We start from the raw sequence: 17,311 nt of genomic DNA, 5'->3' as shown, positions 1-17,311 counted from the left end.
ATCCAGAAAAAAACAACCTAACAGACATAGCAGCATGATAACGACGAGTTACTGTTCAACCGAGTGAAAAACCCTAGTTCTGAGCGAGTATTTTAGAAACTGCTGCCTCAGCGACGACCATCGTAATGGCCATTGTGTTACCGGTAGGGACATCAGGGTGAATACTAGCGTCGACAATGTACTGTAGTCCGCGTTAGTGCTATTGTATTAAAACGGGGACATTGGAATAAACCTACCAGATTGTCCATGCCATATACCTTGGCATTAGTATCAACAACTGCCGATCCACCGTTGCGGCCGTCATCCGTTCCCAACCTGGCCGTGCCAGTGTAGTGCCCACCAGGGCTGTGCGCCTCGACAACTGCAGAGACATTGGTGTACGATTCTAGTTTGAAGCCGGTGGAAGGTGCCGTGAGGTCGTCAACGAGTTGTTGGATGAAGATCCTGGCGGCTTTGCGGTCTCCGGCGGTCTGCATATACGGCGACTTCTCCGTGACAGTCTTTCCTTTTTCATTGATTCCCAAAATGCCGGATGAGGTTAGGCCGTGGGTCATATAGACGCTGAGGCTGATGGTGCTGTCGTCGTCGGGGGCGCAGGAGCCCTGGTAGTAGCGGGTTTGGCCGTCGACCTCGTTAGAAGTATGGAAGATCAAGCGATGCTTGCCTTGAGTCAGAACGCCGTTGTGCTTTTTGTATTGAGAGATGTTGGCAACGTCACTTCCGTTCAGGACGCTTGAGGAGTCGAGCAAGCCGAAGGTTCCGTTGGTTTTGACGGTGAGGGAAAAGATGTTGTGATCTTTGAGGCCAACGCCCACGGGCAGATCGATCCATTCTTCCTGAGAAGGAACCGTGACGCCAGACTTCTGAGCCGTTTCAATCTGCGCCTTTGGACCGATGCCGGAGTTGAAAAGTACACGCGGTGTGGAGAGAGCTCCTGAAGCAAGAACAACACGGCCATTACAGGCCAGCGTGATGATTTCGGTTTGACCAGAAGCAGTCTCGACTTCGACTCCGGTGACCTGGCTTCCTGAACGGACTAGACGAATGACTTTGGTGCCGAGGCTCAGGGTAAACCGGTCATTGTGCTGGATCAGAGGGAGATAAGTGCGGACAGGGCCAGCACGCATTTGGTCCTTGATGTTCCATGCCGGGTGACTGTAGACCTGGTGTTTCTCGTTCGGCTGGGCGATCATGTCGACGGATTTCCAGCCAAGATTGTCCAAGAAATTCGAGAAGACATTGTACAGTCCCTGGTCGTAATACTTGCCATCAGCAGAAGGCAAGGTGCTTCCAGGGTTCCGCTGGTATAATCTTTCCGCCGCCGGTGCCACATCTTCCCACTTCCATCCCTGAGGCCATTTATCGTTAAAGTCGTGGTCTGGAGGGTGGACGAAGACCATGTAGTTAATTGAAACACCACCGCCAAGCGCGCAGGAGGCGTATCCAGCAGTGTCGGTGCACAAATATTCGTTCCAGAGATCGTAGGTTGCGATGTCTCCGGACAGTCCAGGGACGTCGATTGGTGTCAGATTGTGATCCCAGCGCAGCGTGTTATTGGCGCCGGTGGAAACGGTCGAGCCGGGTCCTCTTTCAAGAAGCAAGACCTTGTGACCGGCTTCAACGAATCTCTCGGCCGCGATGATACCAGATGGACCACCACCGACGACGATGTAGTCGTAAGCATTGTTCTCGAAAGCGGCAGCGGAGCTCATGACTCCAATGGCCGCGGCCACGAGGCTGCTTGTTTGACGGAATCGCATGGTTTTGCGAGTGACTGATGAAGGAGGATGAGGATGCAATTGTGAGAATGTGCGAGAATATCCCCCTTTATCTAGTCCATCGCATCTCAATCAACCATGAACCGGGCCAAGATTCCACTTGTTGAGTCTCTCTTCTATTCATCTTGGCATTGGTAAGTTCCTGTCGATCCGTTGTCTCTTGCAGACTCTGTACTCCGTACGGAGTACCTTTATCCGACACATTGTGATCAGGCATTTGAGAAGGTCCGGCAACATCTATGGAGTACCGAGAACCGACCAACCCAGTAAATCGAATTGGCGCATTTAACGCAGCAAGATCTGCAGAATAAGCGTCTCGGCATCCCACGTTCTGGAAGTCACTGTCAGCAGTGACTAAATGGCCTGTGTCGCATGCTCTCTTTCCGGGTCGGCCCACATGGTTTAAGCCCTTATCAGATCTTTTTCTTGTCAATACATGGAGAGTGCGCCAAGCTCTCGGCAGCACACAGCCACCCCCAAAATTGTATAAATGACGTCCCCCAAGAAGATCGCCTCGTTAGAGCAAAAAGCAAAAACAAAAAATACAACAGTCGGGGTTTCCTTGTGGTCACCCACCCTACTATAACCAGAGTATTGCTTGAAGCATTAGTATTACACCAGAGGCTTTTGCACCATCCCAATATGTACTTGGCAGCACCAAATCCCTTGGAGCTACGATATAGCATATGGTAGCCGAGGCTTCGTGATTGGGTGCGCTATGCCTCATTTAGCAATTACTGTTGGACATATTGTTATGGAGTACAGAGTAACCCGGGGTGATACCGGAAAGGCCACAAGACATCGTGGCCTGTAAGGTACATTTTCGTAGCATTTCGGTCCTGGCGTCGCCGCTTTAAAGCAGCCACAGGCAAATTTCCTAAACAGGTAAAGCGCAAATACTCTCACCAGCAACATTTACACCTCATTTATCTATAGTTTCATATTGGGAAGCGCTTCCATCATGGCTTTGGATACCAGATATGACGGCTCAAAGCTATACAAACAGCGCCAACATGTCAAACGAGGCCATACAAGCAATCTGAGCAAACAAGGGCTTAAGCCTCATCGCACAGATGTTTATGAAGACCGCCCATCACCTAGATAGATTCCCTCTTCTCCTTCTTCCCCAGATTCGATATTCTCGTCGATGGCTACAATAGTCTAGATAGGAATTCAGTTATTATTATCTACTATTCCGAGCCCGTGACACCAGACAAATAGCTATTTAAACATCCAAAAGATCGATTTCAATGTACATTCCATTCTTCCTTTCAAACACAAGTTCTATAGTTCTTCCTCTTCTCTCTCTCTCCCTCTTTTTTTTCTTTTTCTTTTTTTTGGCACCATCAAAATAACTATTACGAACCTAGAAACTGTATCAAACGCGATATCAAAACCAAGCGTCAGACCAATAGGTCGCCTGAATTCTGGAACCAGCTTGTTAGAGGACCCCTTAGGGAAATAGAAAGAGACTTTGCAGAATGGACAAGAACTGGCTTGAAAATCATGCAAGTGTATTTTGAAAAGTGCATTTTATATTATGGTGGTATTACTTGATACTCACCCATTTTACCGGATTCTGTACACTTCTTGAGCCTAAGAATACACACTACTGGCTTGAAAACCTCAATATAAACATTATTGAATGTTTTTTGCATTGGTATCTTCGAAATCCATGATCCTGAGAATCAGTTAGGATTCCTCATTTGAGTGTGGTACTGGAGAATCTATTTGTAAGGGGCTAGTCCCCAAAAGCTATTATCTAGCTATACACAGGAAGGATTCGATAGGGAGAGAAAGAAAGAAAGAACTCCTGCTAAGGTAAGAAGCTAGCATATAAAGGTCTGCGTAAATGTAACCCGTTATCTCCAGCGCCCAACGAGCAGGCAAGAGACCCCCAGTGAGCAGGATGTTTGTACATCGATGATGCTGATGTACTATCAACTCCTTTATCCAACTGGCATAGGCAGCTGGACCGCACATTCCCGAGGAATCGCTCAACTCTTACTCTTGAGAGGCTCACAGAATTGTCAGGTCGGTGCTGGCCACCTCCTGTTTTGCTCTACAAGGTTTTTAGTGGTGAGTGGAGGGTCATTTGGGCGTTGGATGACAGACGTACCATACCATGGATTGTGAAGCACTGAAACGCGCTCCTTTTAACTTAGGCCTATGTGTCCATTCGAACTCAAAATGCATCGTGTTTTGCCTCACCAGACAGGTGTGATGTTCCATTTGCTCGATCTGGAAAGGCTAGAAGACACTCTGTTCGATGCAGTTCACAAATTTGCCCCGCTTTTGGGGAGACAGAATACCGCGAACTATAATAGTCCAGTCGTCTTTTTACAACAGCCGCCTTTACAGATTCTTATCAGTGATGTAATATACAGTGAGAATCTGTATTCAAAAGAAGCTCCGGGGATGTTCTTAGCCCAGAATATGGCTTGGCATTACTTTCCCCTCCAAAGTATAGGGATGGAAAGCGCGAATGATGAGGTGTGGCCTCACTTCTGTTCCATAATGCCACCAGTGATGTATCATGCTGTCTGGATCATAATCCATCATCTGAAGTTTCTGGGGGAAGCAAACGGCCTTGCAGCTAAGGAGTCCGTAGCACGATGCTCATGGCTTTTGGGATTTGCACATTGTCTTTTCCAGCGCGACCTCCCTGACCAACTCAACTCTGGGTCATGTATGCAGCTTGTTTTCCTTTTGGAAGTGGTCAGCTGGTACAGTCCATGTGCACAATTGAGACACGTAAATTAGACCACGGCGAGACTACAAGTGATTTAGGTTGAGCGGGTGCGATAGAATCTCCATACTTGTGCCGTTATATTACTCTTTGGCCTGATATTGCTCACCAGCCATGTATCTATAAAATCCACGTTTTACCCGCCTTGTCATTATTACACGTAGTTTAGTACGCCAAGTACCTTACGACAGCGCTAGCAGAAATAAGGCGAACCCCACTGTGTGAGGATGCTAAACGATTATGTATATGTTGTTTACAGCATAAATGACTAATTTATAAAAGAGCAACTTTTATTGCCTTGTGTTATTTGAAAACACTTCTGATGATCAATCTCAGTGTAATAGATTTTGCCAGAGGCTGGTTCTGGAATTCTCTGACAATATAGATTATTGAGGCGTCGCGTTAGACATTTCAGATTATGAGGGTGTCGCAGAAACAAGAATTGATAGATTTTATTGGCTGCACCATGACACGAACGCAAGAACCACATCGGAAGATTTTTAGTAAAATATACACGGAATTAAAAGGCCTGTAGGGGACATCTGCCTACATTGATATGGCATATTTCGGGAGGTCATGGCTGAAATTTTGACATAACTCTTTGCAGGACAAAGATAAGCAAAGGGAATGAAAAATGGGACATGATTCTACAACTTATTATCGACTATTGCAAGATGACAGCAGCCCTTTTATTAGTACAGACAGAGAGGGTCTTATCCAAGGTGGAAAATCACCAGTCAATGGTGATGGATCCGCAATTACCTACATAAAAACCCCTTAATGTATTTAATGAATGTCTTGCTTCAGGTGCATCATCCAAATTCGCGTCAAAGAGTAGTTCCCTAGAAAACGTGTTGCTAGTCATCCTTGGAGATTGATAACAGCTGTATCTAACAGAAGATGACTATAACGAGCGTTGTGTATAAACTCAGTTATTATTAGCGATGTAACGGCCTGATATTGGAAATAACGCAGGTAGACTTCTTTTTTGCTTCTAAAAAGCCAAAATGTCGTGCTATCGTCATCCATTGGCGAACAAGCTTCCATTCAGATATTTGAGTCCCGTGTCTGCCGCTACAGTGACGACAGTTCTATCCGGTCCTATCTCCTTTGCCAGTTTGATCGCGGCCACTACGTTGAGACCAGTGGATGTCCCAACGAGCAATCCTTCTTCTTTGGCAAGGCGACAACACATGCTTCGCCCGTCATGTTCCAATATTCGAAGTGCTTCATCATATAACTGACGATCTAGATGCGGCGGAATGTACCCGATACCGATACCTTCAACATGATGCGTTCCAGGACGGCTTTCGGTTATTGTAGGTGAAGATGCCGGTTCAAGAACGGCAACATGGGTTTCTGGCCACTTTTCTTTCAGGGCCCGCGCGACTCCCATCATCATACCAGCAGTGCCAACAGCACCGCAGAATAGATCAATTCCCTCTGGAAACTGCTGGACTAATTCGTGGCCAATGGTCTCGTATCCAAGAAGAGCTGCCCGGTTTTTGAACTGGTTGGTGAAGTAATAATCCTTGGCCTCACTGACTTCTTCTGCGCGACGTATCATAGAGGGTATAAGATCTGGAGTGACTTTGCCGGTGGGAGTGTGAATCAGGTCAAGATTTGCACCGAAAGCAGTCATAGTTCGAAGTTTCTCGACAGAAAATGCATTCGACGACACGACATGGAATGGATACCGTTTTACGGCACAGACAAAGGAGAGTGAGGAACCTGTACTTCCACCAGTAGCTTCCACAACCGTCATACCTGACCTCAGATGTCCCTGACGCTCGGTCTCATTGATCATTGACTTTGCCATACGATCCTTATACGAGCCAGTTGGGTTGAAGGATTCCATTAACAGGAAGACACGCGCACAATTATCTGGAACGACATGACGCAGACGTACTACCGGTGTGTTGCCGATTAGCTCCAAGGAGGTAGGAACCGAGGTCGGAGGGAAGCGCATGGCTGGATACTCAGGAATGTGTTGCGCTGGCCTGTTCGAACAAGTTGACAAAGAATCAAAAGCAGCCCATTAAATAACGACAAGATCAAGGAGAATTCGGGTGTTGGGGGACGAGGAAGGAGGGTGAGCGAATCAATTCATACCGAACAATGATTTACTATAAACCGCAACAAAGGTCAATACCAAAAGCCTCTAATACAGATGTGGTTAGTTTTCCGAAAACTTTATCTATTGGCAGTCCACCTGCTTGACTTCGGCCCCACATTCTTAACCATGTACAGTAGTTTTCACTTCACTGTTTCCAGCTAGCTTTCCGAGCTAGCGAGAATCTCATTCAATTTCGCCCGGTTTCCTCGAGCAAAAACTCTTCGCGTGCTTTCTCTTGGTCATAAATAATTTATAAGCTTGATTAATAATTAATAGCTAACTAACTAGTTATTTGACATTAGCAAATAGACCCAGAGTATCAATGTATACCATTGGATAAAAATCTTACGTCTCGCGTCTTAGCCCGGCAATCCGGCTGGCTGTAGCATCCACCATCGTGGTATTCAGAAAAGTTATCGCACTATAATCAAGACATCAATCAGCATTCGACATTCAGTTTGGATATGTCGAGGTATCTATAGATGAAATACTGTAAAGTCATTAGCACACCACTCCCAGTCATTGGCCTAGGCTGCTTGGCCAGCCTCGTTGGCGTCGGTGCCGGGAGCTGTCATGGCAGAGGTGGTGATGGCGAGGGCACTGAGAAGGACGGAGAGGAACTTCATTGTGATATTGGACAAGAATTAATCTATGCAATAAAGGAGTTTCTGTCAATCAATGCTAAGACAAGCTTTTTCTGTACCTTCTGAACGCGATGAAGCAGCCCTTCTTATACCTCTGGCACACTGTCAATTCCAAATACTCCTTTCGATACACCGCTCTCTAATTTTAAGAAACCACGTATTAACTCTCCATCCGGTTTTGATGGTACAAAAGTCCCATCCAGACCCATTCGCTGTAGAGGACTTTGCATACAGAGGACAGAATCTATTGGTTGAATTTTCTCCTTGTTTGCAGATGGCACAAAGCTAGTAGCGGTGGGATCTTCAGCTACGGCTAAACATGTACTGCTTCTTACCATGGGACATAGTGCATGTAATATTATATAGTTTGCTCCACTGATCGACCGATCCGATCCGCGTATGTTGTTGTTGGGTGAGATATCAGTTTTCGGTCAGCCCTAGGCCTCGAAATGGTCCGATTCAGGGTCCAAATGTCGGAACCTCGAACTTGAACCTGAGGTTCTCGGGTTCAATTTTCTGGAGCCTGAATCGGATCGCGGTTCCATCAGGCTCTACTGAACCTGATTTGCATAATTTACCTGTTTTGGCTGTATAAAATATTGGTCATGTAACGTGAACTTATGTAGTATATACCCGTCACGCGTTAGTTATATATTTTAAATACGAGTAATATTTGTAGTCTTCGTATTACGAGGAATTATCGTCTAGTCATCGGTGTCTCATTTTTCTAGCCGATTTTTGCCAGTTCATCCGAGGTCGTATACGTTCGTTATGGGTGATACACATATATGTCTTCCTATCTCACTAAGCTACCCGTACGTGAACAGTAGGGTACGAAGGTGACAAGTATTCATAGTCATTTGAAAACCCGGAAACCTTGTTCCTACTCCATTTGGACCTTCGTTCATTCTAGGACTTGCACCACCATAGGACGGCTAGTAAGGAAACTCCTGGCCAACAAGCTTCTCGCTCAAAGACCAAAGTCTCTTTGCTTCCAGGCTGCTGGTTGCCCATGACTTTATCGTGTCTGCTATAGGATTACCGATCCGAGAATCTATCAGATACGCACCGTTGTGGGCTATTCAAATACTTAGCTTCTTAACCAGTCTGTCAAGAAGGGATTGAAGGAATCCACTTTACCATTCAGACCCAGATCAAACGCTGCATAAACGTGAGTCGCCACACCTTGATCTAGCGTCTTTACCTTGAATTCTCCCCAGCCTTCACGGTTTCCCAAAGTTCTATCGGCGACACCTATGCCAGTAAGTAATATTTTCAATTGGTGGATGAGTATATTGATACTTACGCAATCCATCAAAATCCGTTTCCATATCCAAGTGGTTGGCGAGATTGGTCCAGATCACACCAGGATGAAGACTAAAGGCGAGAAGATTGTGTTTGATGCCAAGCTTTTCCGCGAGTGAGATGGACATCAACATGTTGGCAGTTTTTGACTGACCATAAGCATACCATTTGTTATAACTCTTCCCATCCTGAGTGATTTTAGTAATCAGTATGCTTGGAAAGAAGTTCAAGCTCCATGTCTTACATCGAAATTGTAGTCGTCAAACCGGAAGGGATTAAGGCGATGGCCGTCGCTGCTCACCATGACCACACGGGGGCTCTTGGAGGCGAGAATCTTCTCCATAATGAGATTGGTGAACAGAAAAGGGCCGAGATGGTTAGTCGCCAGCTGGGATTCAAAGCCATCGTCAGTGGCCTTGTACTCTGGAGCCATGATCCCTGCATTGTTGACCAGCACGTCAATGACGGGGACATCATCCCAGGAGTTGACCTCATCCGCCGCCCGACGGACATTCTTGAATAAACCGAGATCCAATTGGAGGATGCGAGTCTTGACGGTTGGTTGTGCAGCGCTGACCTCGTTGGCCGTCTGCTGGGCTTTGTCTGGGTTGCGGGCGGCGAGAATGAGGCATGATGGGCCTGCCTTGGCGATGGCCTGGACGAAATACCCGCCTAGAGAACCCGGAGAGATACCGGTTGTCAGAACAACTTTGCCTTTGATGAGGTCGGCGTAGTCGTTGACCAGCTGAGTGGCCGTGGTCTCAGCGCCGTATGGAGCCATGGTCGACAAATCAATTGGTGGGCCAGAAAAGAGGAAAAAGCAAGTCTGATGCCATATATAGTATCTAAATAAATGTTATACAAAACCAATAGAAGAGCATCGGTGGATGGTGGATGGTGGACGGTTAATAATAAATCTTAGGACGGATCCTTCTCGGTCATTAGGTCACAACACAAGTGTAGATCGGTTGTGTTCGGCCCGGAGAAAACCACGTTCAGCCCGTTAAGTCCGGCCCGTTGAGTCCGGCCGGCAGAATTGCGTTCCTAAAAGTTACCTATCGTTATATACCTCACTATATATCTATAATTCTATATAATATACATAGATCGATCTTTCTATCCCACACTTATGTCATCATATTATTATTATTATTATTCAATCAAGTTTATTGTCCATACCGATCCCTAGAGCTATGACAGACCATGTTTCATGGACTCGAGGCCGGCAGCTATTATACGGTCTTTTGTCCCTATAAGTTCCTGAGGCAACACCCCCTTCTATTAATCTTTCTAATCCTTTTCCTCGCCCCAGGCCGCCTGTATGTGCAGGGCTTTCGAGCAGAGTGCTCTCCTTGTTTTTTCAGAGCAGGGTGAGTGTGGCCTAGTAGAAGTCGTCCTTGTGGATATTCTTCTGCAGTAGTGGGTCTCATGACTCCGTCTGGGCTCCTTCATGATCTTCTTCTTCGACAACTATTGATGATATCACATTCTCCCGTCAGCTTACAAGTAACTCCGTAATGAACACTATAAGGTCGTCCATTCCTCGTTTGTCCGCCTTGCTTCGCAAGAAACCGTTTCCCATGCCTTCTCCCGGGCCACCTTTACCGCCCGGCATACTCGTCGATGAAGAGACCTCGCCAGTATACGATTCCAAGTACTTCTACCCAGCGAAGCCTGGAGAGGTACTCGCCGATCGTTACCAAACCCTGGCCAAGGTTGGCTGGGGCGTGTCTTCAACAGTATGGCTCGCGCATGATTTGCAAGGGTAGCCTTCAATAATTTCTATCAATTTCAAAGCTCTCTCTGTCTCTGACAAACATACAGGCATATCGAAGAGCCAGAGGGCGTCGTGGCACTGAAAATCGCCAATAACAATGCGAGTTCCGCTGGTCATGAGCGCGAGGTTGAAGAGCACATTTCCACAGCAGACCCATCACATCGCGGTCGCTCACTTATCCGAACATTAATAGACTCTTTTGAAGTTAAAGTTCCAGAAGGTTCTTATTCGTGTCTTGTGTATCGGCCTATGAGGGAGCCATTGTCGATGTATCAGCGGCGCTTTGACGATAGAAAGATGCCACTGCCCGTCATTAAAACATACATTCGTGCTCTTCTTACGGGACTTGTTTATCTTCACGAAGAATGCAGGATAGTCCATACGGGTAAGTTCATCTTCGGCCTTGCTTCCCGTCGGTGATACTGAGCCCAGGCGGCTGCCTAGATCTAAAGCTTGAAAACATCATGGTCTCATTCGAGGATCCAACCGTGCTTGCTGATTTCATGGATTCTCAGCTTGAAAAACCGATGGCTTTCAAGATTGATTCAGCGGGACGACCAGTGTATCAGTCCCGTAATGACTTCGGGCCACTCAAAGGTCTGAGAAGTATACCACAGCTTGTCGACTTTGGCTTGGCAACCAGACTCGACGAAGACGACGACTGGGGCGTCTGGCCTATTCAGCCAGACCACTATCGGGCGCCAGAGGTGATACTGGGTAATGGATGGCAAATGCCTGTGGATATTTGGAATCTTGGTGTTCTGGTGCGTCCCGTTGTTCTCCAAAGTTGTTACATCCGCTAATGCCAGACCAGTTGTGGGATATGATCGAAGGCAAAGAGCTATTTCGGCATATCCATAATCAACAAGGTCGCTACGATGCTAAACTACACATCGCCGAAATGATAGCCTTACTCGGTCCACCCCCTCCAGAGGTCATACAAAGGTATCAATACATGCGAGAGTACTCGTGGCTGGAACCTGTCAGACGAGAAGACGACAGAGTATGCGAGACTGCGGAGGAGTACTTCTGTGGGCCATTCTTTGACAATAACGGTAAAACTGGGTTTCCTATCTCGGACGAATTATTCTCAGACTCACGAAACATCCTAGGTTGCTTTCTCTATGAAGACCTGATCCCCGACTGAAAACTAGGCGACACAAATTCCTTCCTTGAGGGAGAGGAGAGGGAAGCATTTCTGGATCTCGCCAAGGAAATGCTTGTCTGGCATCCAGATGCGAGAAAAACAGCAGGCGAACTGGTGGGGCATCATTTTCTTCAACCAAAGCAAACAAGCGCCTGATTTCTGCGAGCGTTTGCTAGCGGAATGACTTGAAACCGTGGTTGATCCCAGTTCGGCGGTGCCACCAGATGACCGGTTGAAGCGTGTAACGTAGTTGTCTTTTGAATGACATCTAATAGAGTCAGTTGATCTGTCTTTGATCGGAAAGTAATAGCATTATACCTTAATAGGGATCCAAGACATCAATCGCACTTTCATCAGGGTCATGAATCTAAAAATTGCTGTCAATGCGGGTGGTACGTATAATTGGCGAATGTATAAGTTAGTTATAATATATTCACCACGGAAGAAGCGATCGAAGGTCGCCAATTCCGCCGCGCCTCCCCTTCTTGCTGAATAGGCACACATTACACTCTTAATGAGGAACGACTATCTTCCAGTTCTTCTTTGACAGGAAGGAGCCAGCGTCGCTCCTGAGTCGATTCGAATCAGATACGCGCGTGGACTCACAAGCAATATTCGCCCAGTGCGCGAGAGGTAAGTCATAGCTATCTATATAACAAGTGGTACTAATGCTACAGAGACTCAAGCGCCTACTAATATAATCCAAGAAAGTCCTTTACAGCTACCTATATTATAACTTTAACCAGGACATTGTCCAGGGCCAGATACAGCTCCAACTGTTGGATACAAACAAATCGACAGTCGGATGAGTCTGATGACCTGCCTAGGGGTAGATCGAAAACAGTGAGAAAAAATAAACGAATCTGTGGGGATTGCTCATAAAGACGGACTTCATTCAAATCTTGATAGGCGAGTTACAAAACCAAGCTGGATGGACGACCATCAATCCTCTGAGTGGCCGACTACCGACACTTCCTTAGCACTTGCATGTAGCCTCTATCGGTATTTTCTGATACAAAGGGGCCAGTAATCGTCAGTCGACTGCCTTAACAATCAACACCCTCGGTCTGGCGCTCAATGGGAACTTCTGAATTATCTTCTCAGCGCGAAGGATGAATGGCGTTCTGGCCGATCATCCTGATCACCCACTCAGCGCGACCAAGGTGAGCGTCGCGCGACCCTCCTCGACCCTCGTCTTTGCCGCTTAAGGGTGATGATGGTTGGGTGAGCACTAGTTGAGCGCAGGCGATTGAGGTGATGACTGTCACAGGTTCGGAATAGTAGATATTAACGAACTGAATTCCTATCTAAATTCCTATCTAAGCTATTGTAGCCAGCGACGAGATATCGAATCAGAGAAGAAAGAGAAGAGAAATCTATCTATAGAAGAAAAGGTTTTATGAGCTGGGCGGCTGCGCCAATGCTCCTTGGTTTGCTCGCTCGGACGGCGGCGTTTGTTGATATGGGCATCGATGAAGTGTAGGATTAATGAAGCGTTGGATCGTCACGAAAGGAAAGCCAGGTGAATTCATCTGATTGCTTCATACCTGGGAAATTAGCTACAGCTAACAAAGATAACACAATAAAAGACAGATCCAACTAAACACTGTAATAGCCATTTTATCCCTACTTCTTGTCAATTCCTTAGATGCACAGACATCGTAAGAGCTTGCTGATGGTCATACAGCCGCAATTCAGAATGGTCATTGATGAACACAGCATGCCAGAGCCTAGGCTCAGAGAACTCTATCAAATAGTTAGTGGAACGAAATCATGGCCACTAAATTAAACACTTAGTAAAAACATACTTTTGGTCGGCAAAGAAGTTGCACAGTCGATTATGATCCAATCCTTGACCATTTCCTCCTTCAGCCAGGGACGATCCTTTCCGCCCTCCTTGAATTGAGAGATATGTTGATCAACTCTATCATGGTCTCTCAACAATTTAACCGCCCATTCCCTTTCTGGAATATAGAAATCCACTCGACCATCCTTGGATGTTGACCATTCACTGGTTATCGGTACACCTTGTCCTGCTACATGACTGAATCCGGTATAGAATTCACGTCGGTATTGGGCTTCTGTCTCAGCTGAGTGTCTTAGGTTCATCATAGAGAATTTCTTGAGGATCTCTTTGCATAATTTTGGTAGCGAGTCAAATCTGGCAGGCAGGCGCTGTGGCATTTTGCCAATTGAATATTGAATATACCTAAAGTGGTCAGCACAACATAACATTGACAGCATGTGGCAGGGATTACTTTTCATGTAAGTGTGATGGCAGAATTGCAACTTCATCATTATCATCCAAGAGTACCCTGTGGATCCAACCATTCTGATAACAGAATCTGATGCTTGCATCATTGATATCAAATGGAATACTTCCTTCTTCTGTAATTTTGTTCAATGTGTCTGAGATCCCATTTGTAGCTTTTAATATAACTGGAAAAGAGCGATGAACTGACTCATTTCTTAGCTTTTGGAAAACTGTGGCGGTATCCTCCAGGAACCAGATTATATGATCTTCTGTCAAGGTCTTAATCTGTCTATGCTTGATTCTGTGGCGATAAACCTGAAACTGTTAGCTTCTTTGCCCAAATAAAGTCATCCCAACATGCCCCGCCATGGGGAAGTTCAGATAACTAATGTTAAAAAATATTTGAAATAATATCTGGCACGTACCTGGTAAAGTACGTTGATTATGGATTCCACCGCTCCTGGATGGCCATTTGATAATGCAAATATGTAGTCCTGGGCACCTTCATCAAAAGTGAACCTTTCTGGATATTGAAATATAAGTAGCCGTGAAACAACATCCTTGAATTCTTCTTTGTCAAAAAATAGACCAATAGGTGGTGAGCCTGGCCGGTTCTGTGGTGTCAATGAGATACGTTGTTCATCAGAAAGCCTGACTGGAGTGAAGGATGTTTGATCTGCACCTGTGCCTGGACTGCCATAAGAGCAGAAAAGACATAGTCGAAATTTATATGCACAGAAAGACTTTTGTCTTGCTTTGAGGATTGTGTTCCAGAGCACAGCATCGCTGTACGTTGTCTGTGCCTCATCCACAAGAATCACAGTGTTTGATGTCACAACCCAAAGGGGATCATGTTTTGGTTCTGATGAAGTTGAGGTAAAGCTAGTGATGGGAGAACCTTGTAGTTCTTCATCCCATTTATTGACAAGCTCGACAAAACTGCCCCAAGGATCCATGGGATTGAGATTTTCCCATCTCGTGATCAAAAAAGTCTTTCTTCCCTCTCTGCGATAGTAGTCCCTCAGAAGGTGAGAGAGACATGTTTTCCCACTGGCTGGAGTTCCGCGCACATGGACTATGTTCACATCATCCAAAGTGGCCGCAAGCTTGGACACTGTATGCTCTCGAGGACATATAAGTTTATCAACTTCAGTTACTAGTTATTGAACATGTCAGTAATGGTCCTGAAGTAGTTTTGGAAAAACATAAATCTCACTGCTTTGTGGCTCAGAGCGCTTTCGTTTCTGTGGAGTGGCACCTCCTTTCCCAACAACAACAACAATATCAACATTTGGATCCTTGCTTTCTGGAAAGAGTGGATTGGATGTAATCTTTCGGCGTGGATGTAAGGATTCACCATCATCAATCCTAAACTCCTCTTCATACTTGAGTTGCACCATAGGGCTGAAGAGAATGAGATTGATGTAGTGAGGTGTAGTATCCTTGATCTTTTCCTTGATTGTTTCCCAGATCTTCTTTTTGAGAGTGTCGATATAATCTTGGTCGGCAACATCTATAGGAAATGACTTCTGAAGATCATTGGATAAAGTGCACCATAATTTGCGAGTACGCCGTTGAGACATTGTCAGAGATTGGATGGATTGAGCACGCAGCTGGTGATGGTGGCGGTCAATGAGATATAGGAATTAGATGTGCACCTGCCTGACCAACAATACTGTAAGAGGGGTTGCTGACGGCCTTGTTAGATGTCACACGCACAGGCAGGTGATATGTGTGTTTTTCCATTCAGGACTATTTCAGTCAGTCGGGAAAGAAATATGCAGGGAATAGGATGTAGTGAGATGAGAGATGATCATTATGATCATTAGAGATGAATACTTTTGAAAGGTTGGCATTATTATAGGCGGTAAGGCCTACGTAATATACTTCCACCGCCGCCGTTGCCAGGTGAAGCGGTGTCTCTCGGATCGTAGCTCAAAGGGGAAATCGGGAGTCGATTATTCCGGACTAACGAGGTCTATATGGAGAGAACTAGTTTAACGAACAGGTATATGTTGCAGTTCCTGTAGTGACTCAATTAGGCTGGCATGACTTGGGATTGGTGAGTAGGTGAGGAATTCTGCATATCTTCTAGCCACATATAAGTTCCTTTTATCGCAGGATGGATGCTAAGTGCTGGTCTGATGCGTAGATTTTCTTGTCTGCGTTTGTCCTTTTCGGCCATAGTAAGATGTGGACGGTTCATTAGTACTATGTAGAAAAAGTTCTAATTTTTAGAAAGACCTATAAGGGAAAAGAGAAGAAGCAAGGAGGAAGAGAAGAATTTCGACCAAAAAACAGGAGTCAAGGACAGGATACAAGATGGCGTCAACATCGGCAGCCCCATCACATTTCGCTCATGGAAAGCCTAGAAAACGGAAATCGTCCACAGATCCCGAGAGCCCCCCACCCAATAAGAGGTCTTTAGAGGCGTTAACGAGGTATATCATACCCCACCCCTCTCCAATTTTCAGAGGCGCTAACCGTTAAAGAATTGGTCAGGTATCTTGGCTAAGGATCTTGCAGTCAATCCGAATCCTGATGCTGCTACAATCAACAAAATGAAGGCCGAACTTTCTCGAGAAACTGTAACTGAAGTGGACCCAGCGACAAGAACAATCGCAAATGCCTTGGGCTTGTCGCTAAAACAACAGCTGCAAAATCTCCACGATGAAGTACATCAACTTCACGAGAACCAAAGTCGATATCAGGAAGAGCTAAGCGGATCTGATTTCCTTATTGTTCGAGCGGCCACTATGGATGATTGGGCGGAAGACCGCGATCCTGACTTTGAAGATGGACAGAATGCTCTAGTGCATGGCGGCAAACTACCATCAGATGTGAAGACTATCCGACTCTTCGCATCCCTCGAACCAGAACGTGTGACTAGGTGGAAAGTTGTGTTCAAGAGATTTTATGGGATGCCATTCGAGCGCATCGATCCTGTGATCCACACGCTTCCCGATGTTCTTGTTGACGTTATGAATAAACGAGCTAGTGTGCACTGGTTGAAGAAGTGGAGGCGGCCTTCTAACCGAGATCGACAGTCGACTATAATTAGCATCGCGAATGACTTCATCCGCTGCTTTTGCGAGAAAGGCGCTACTGGGGTGACTGATCAATCAATGGCCGCGAAGTTCGAGATTCTGAAGGAGTCCTGGCTCATAGGAATGACACAAATGAGGTAGAAATTCGATGACAGCCCAGTAAAGAAATGGTCAGTGATGCTGCAAGTTATATCATCGATAACTATTGTTAAGTTGCTGAGTCATTCGCGCGGTTTTGAAACACCTTCTGTATCTTATAACTACCACAATCTGTGCTTGAATGGAGTTCTTTCCTAATATGGATTGTAGTAATGCACGTCACTAGCTAAAAACTCAAAGTAAGTACTATATAGTTAAAATTTGTATACATATGCATCCATCATATTCTGTACTTGTACTCCGTATGCACTGCTGCAAAATGTCTGAGAGAACTCATGACAGAGATCAACACAGAAATACTTCGTTCTGAATGGTCCGGCACCTGCTGCCGGCAT

General features: G+C 45.8%; 6 protein-coding genes across 6 annotated transcripts; 2 read left to right on the top strand and 4 right to left on the bottom strand.

Annotated features, from left to right (window-relative positions):
- Nucleotides 1-73: 73 nt before the first annotated feature.
- On the bottom strand, nucleotides 74-1,760 carry ACHE_20113S (uncharacterized protein; the record flags this gene model as incomplete). Its single annotated transcript, XM_043284379.1, has 2 exons — nucleotides 74-181; nucleotides 237-1,760. The coding sequence occupies 2 exons, from the start codon at nucleotides 1,758-1,760 to the stop codon at nucleotides 74-76; spliced, it is 1,632 nt and encodes a 543-aa protein (XP_043133177.1).
- Nucleotides 1,761-5,548: 3,788 nt separating this feature from the next.
- Nucleotides 5,549-6,496, bottom strand: ACHE_20112S (PLP-dependent cysteine synthase family protein; the record flags this gene model as incomplete). The annotated part of the gene is made up of 1 exon (XM_043284378.1): nucleotides 5,549-6,496. One exon carries the CDS (start codon nucleotides 6,494-6,496, stop codon nucleotides 5,549-5,551), a length of 948 nt encoding a protein of 315 aa, XP_043133176.1.
- A 1,726-nt stretch (nucleotides 6,497-8,222) lies between these two features.
- On the bottom strand, nucleotides 8,223-9,373 carry ACHE_20111S (putative short-chain dehydrogenase; the record flags this gene model as incomplete). The annotated part of the gene is made up of 4 exons (XM_043284377.1): nucleotides 8,223-8,365; nucleotides 8,428-8,541; nucleotides 8,594-8,780; nucleotides 8,837-9,373. The coding sequence occupies 4 exons, from the start codon at nucleotides 9,371-9,373 to the stop codon at nucleotides 8,223-8,225; spliced, it is 981 nt and encodes a 326-aa protein (XP_043133175.1).
- Nucleotides 9,374-10,172: 799 nt separating this feature from the next.
- On the top strand, nucleotides 10,173-11,516 carry ACHE_20110A (uncharacterized protein; the record flags this gene model as incomplete). Its single annotated transcript, XM_043284376.1, has 5 exons — nucleotides 10,173-10,357; nucleotides 10,417-10,754; nucleotides 10,814-11,133; nucleotides 11,184-11,424; nucleotides 11,482-11,516. 5 exons carry the CDS (start codon nucleotides 10,173-10,175, stop codon nucleotides 11,514-11,516), a joined length of 1,119 nt encoding a protein of 372 aa, XP_043133174.1.
- Nucleotides 11,517-13,152: 1,636 nt separating this feature from the next.
- Nucleotides 13,153-13,700, bottom strand: ACHE_20109S (uncharacterized protein; the record flags this gene model as incomplete). Its single annotated transcript, XM_043284375.1, has 2 exons — nucleotides 13,153-13,262; nucleotides 13,325-13,700. 2 exons carry the CDS (start codon nucleotides 13,698-13,700, stop codon nucleotides 13,153-13,155), a joined length of 486 nt encoding a protein of 161 aa, XP_043133173.1.
- Nucleotides 13,701-16,526: 2,826 nt separating this feature from the next.
- On the top strand, nucleotides 16,527-16,958 carry ACHE_20108A (uncharacterized protein; the record flags this gene model as incomplete). The annotated part of the gene is made up of 1 exon (XM_043284373.1): nucleotides 16,527-16,958. The coding sequence occupies one exon, from the start codon at nucleotides 16,527-16,529 to the stop codon at nucleotides 16,956-16,958; it is 432 nt and encodes a 143-aa protein (XP_043133172.1).
- Between the last annotated feature and the right edge of the window lie 353 nt (nucleotides 16,959-17,311).

Source organism: Aspergillus chevalieri, chromosome 2 (assembly GCF_016861735.1).
Source record: "Aspergillus chevalieri M1 DNA, chromosome 2, nearly complete sequence".
Classification (NCBI taxonomy): Eukaryota; Fungi; Ascomycota; class Eurotiomycetes; order Eurotiales; family Aspergillaceae; genus Aspergillus; species Aspergillus chevalieri.
This window is presented reverse-complemented; position numbering and strand designations above follow the sequence as displayed.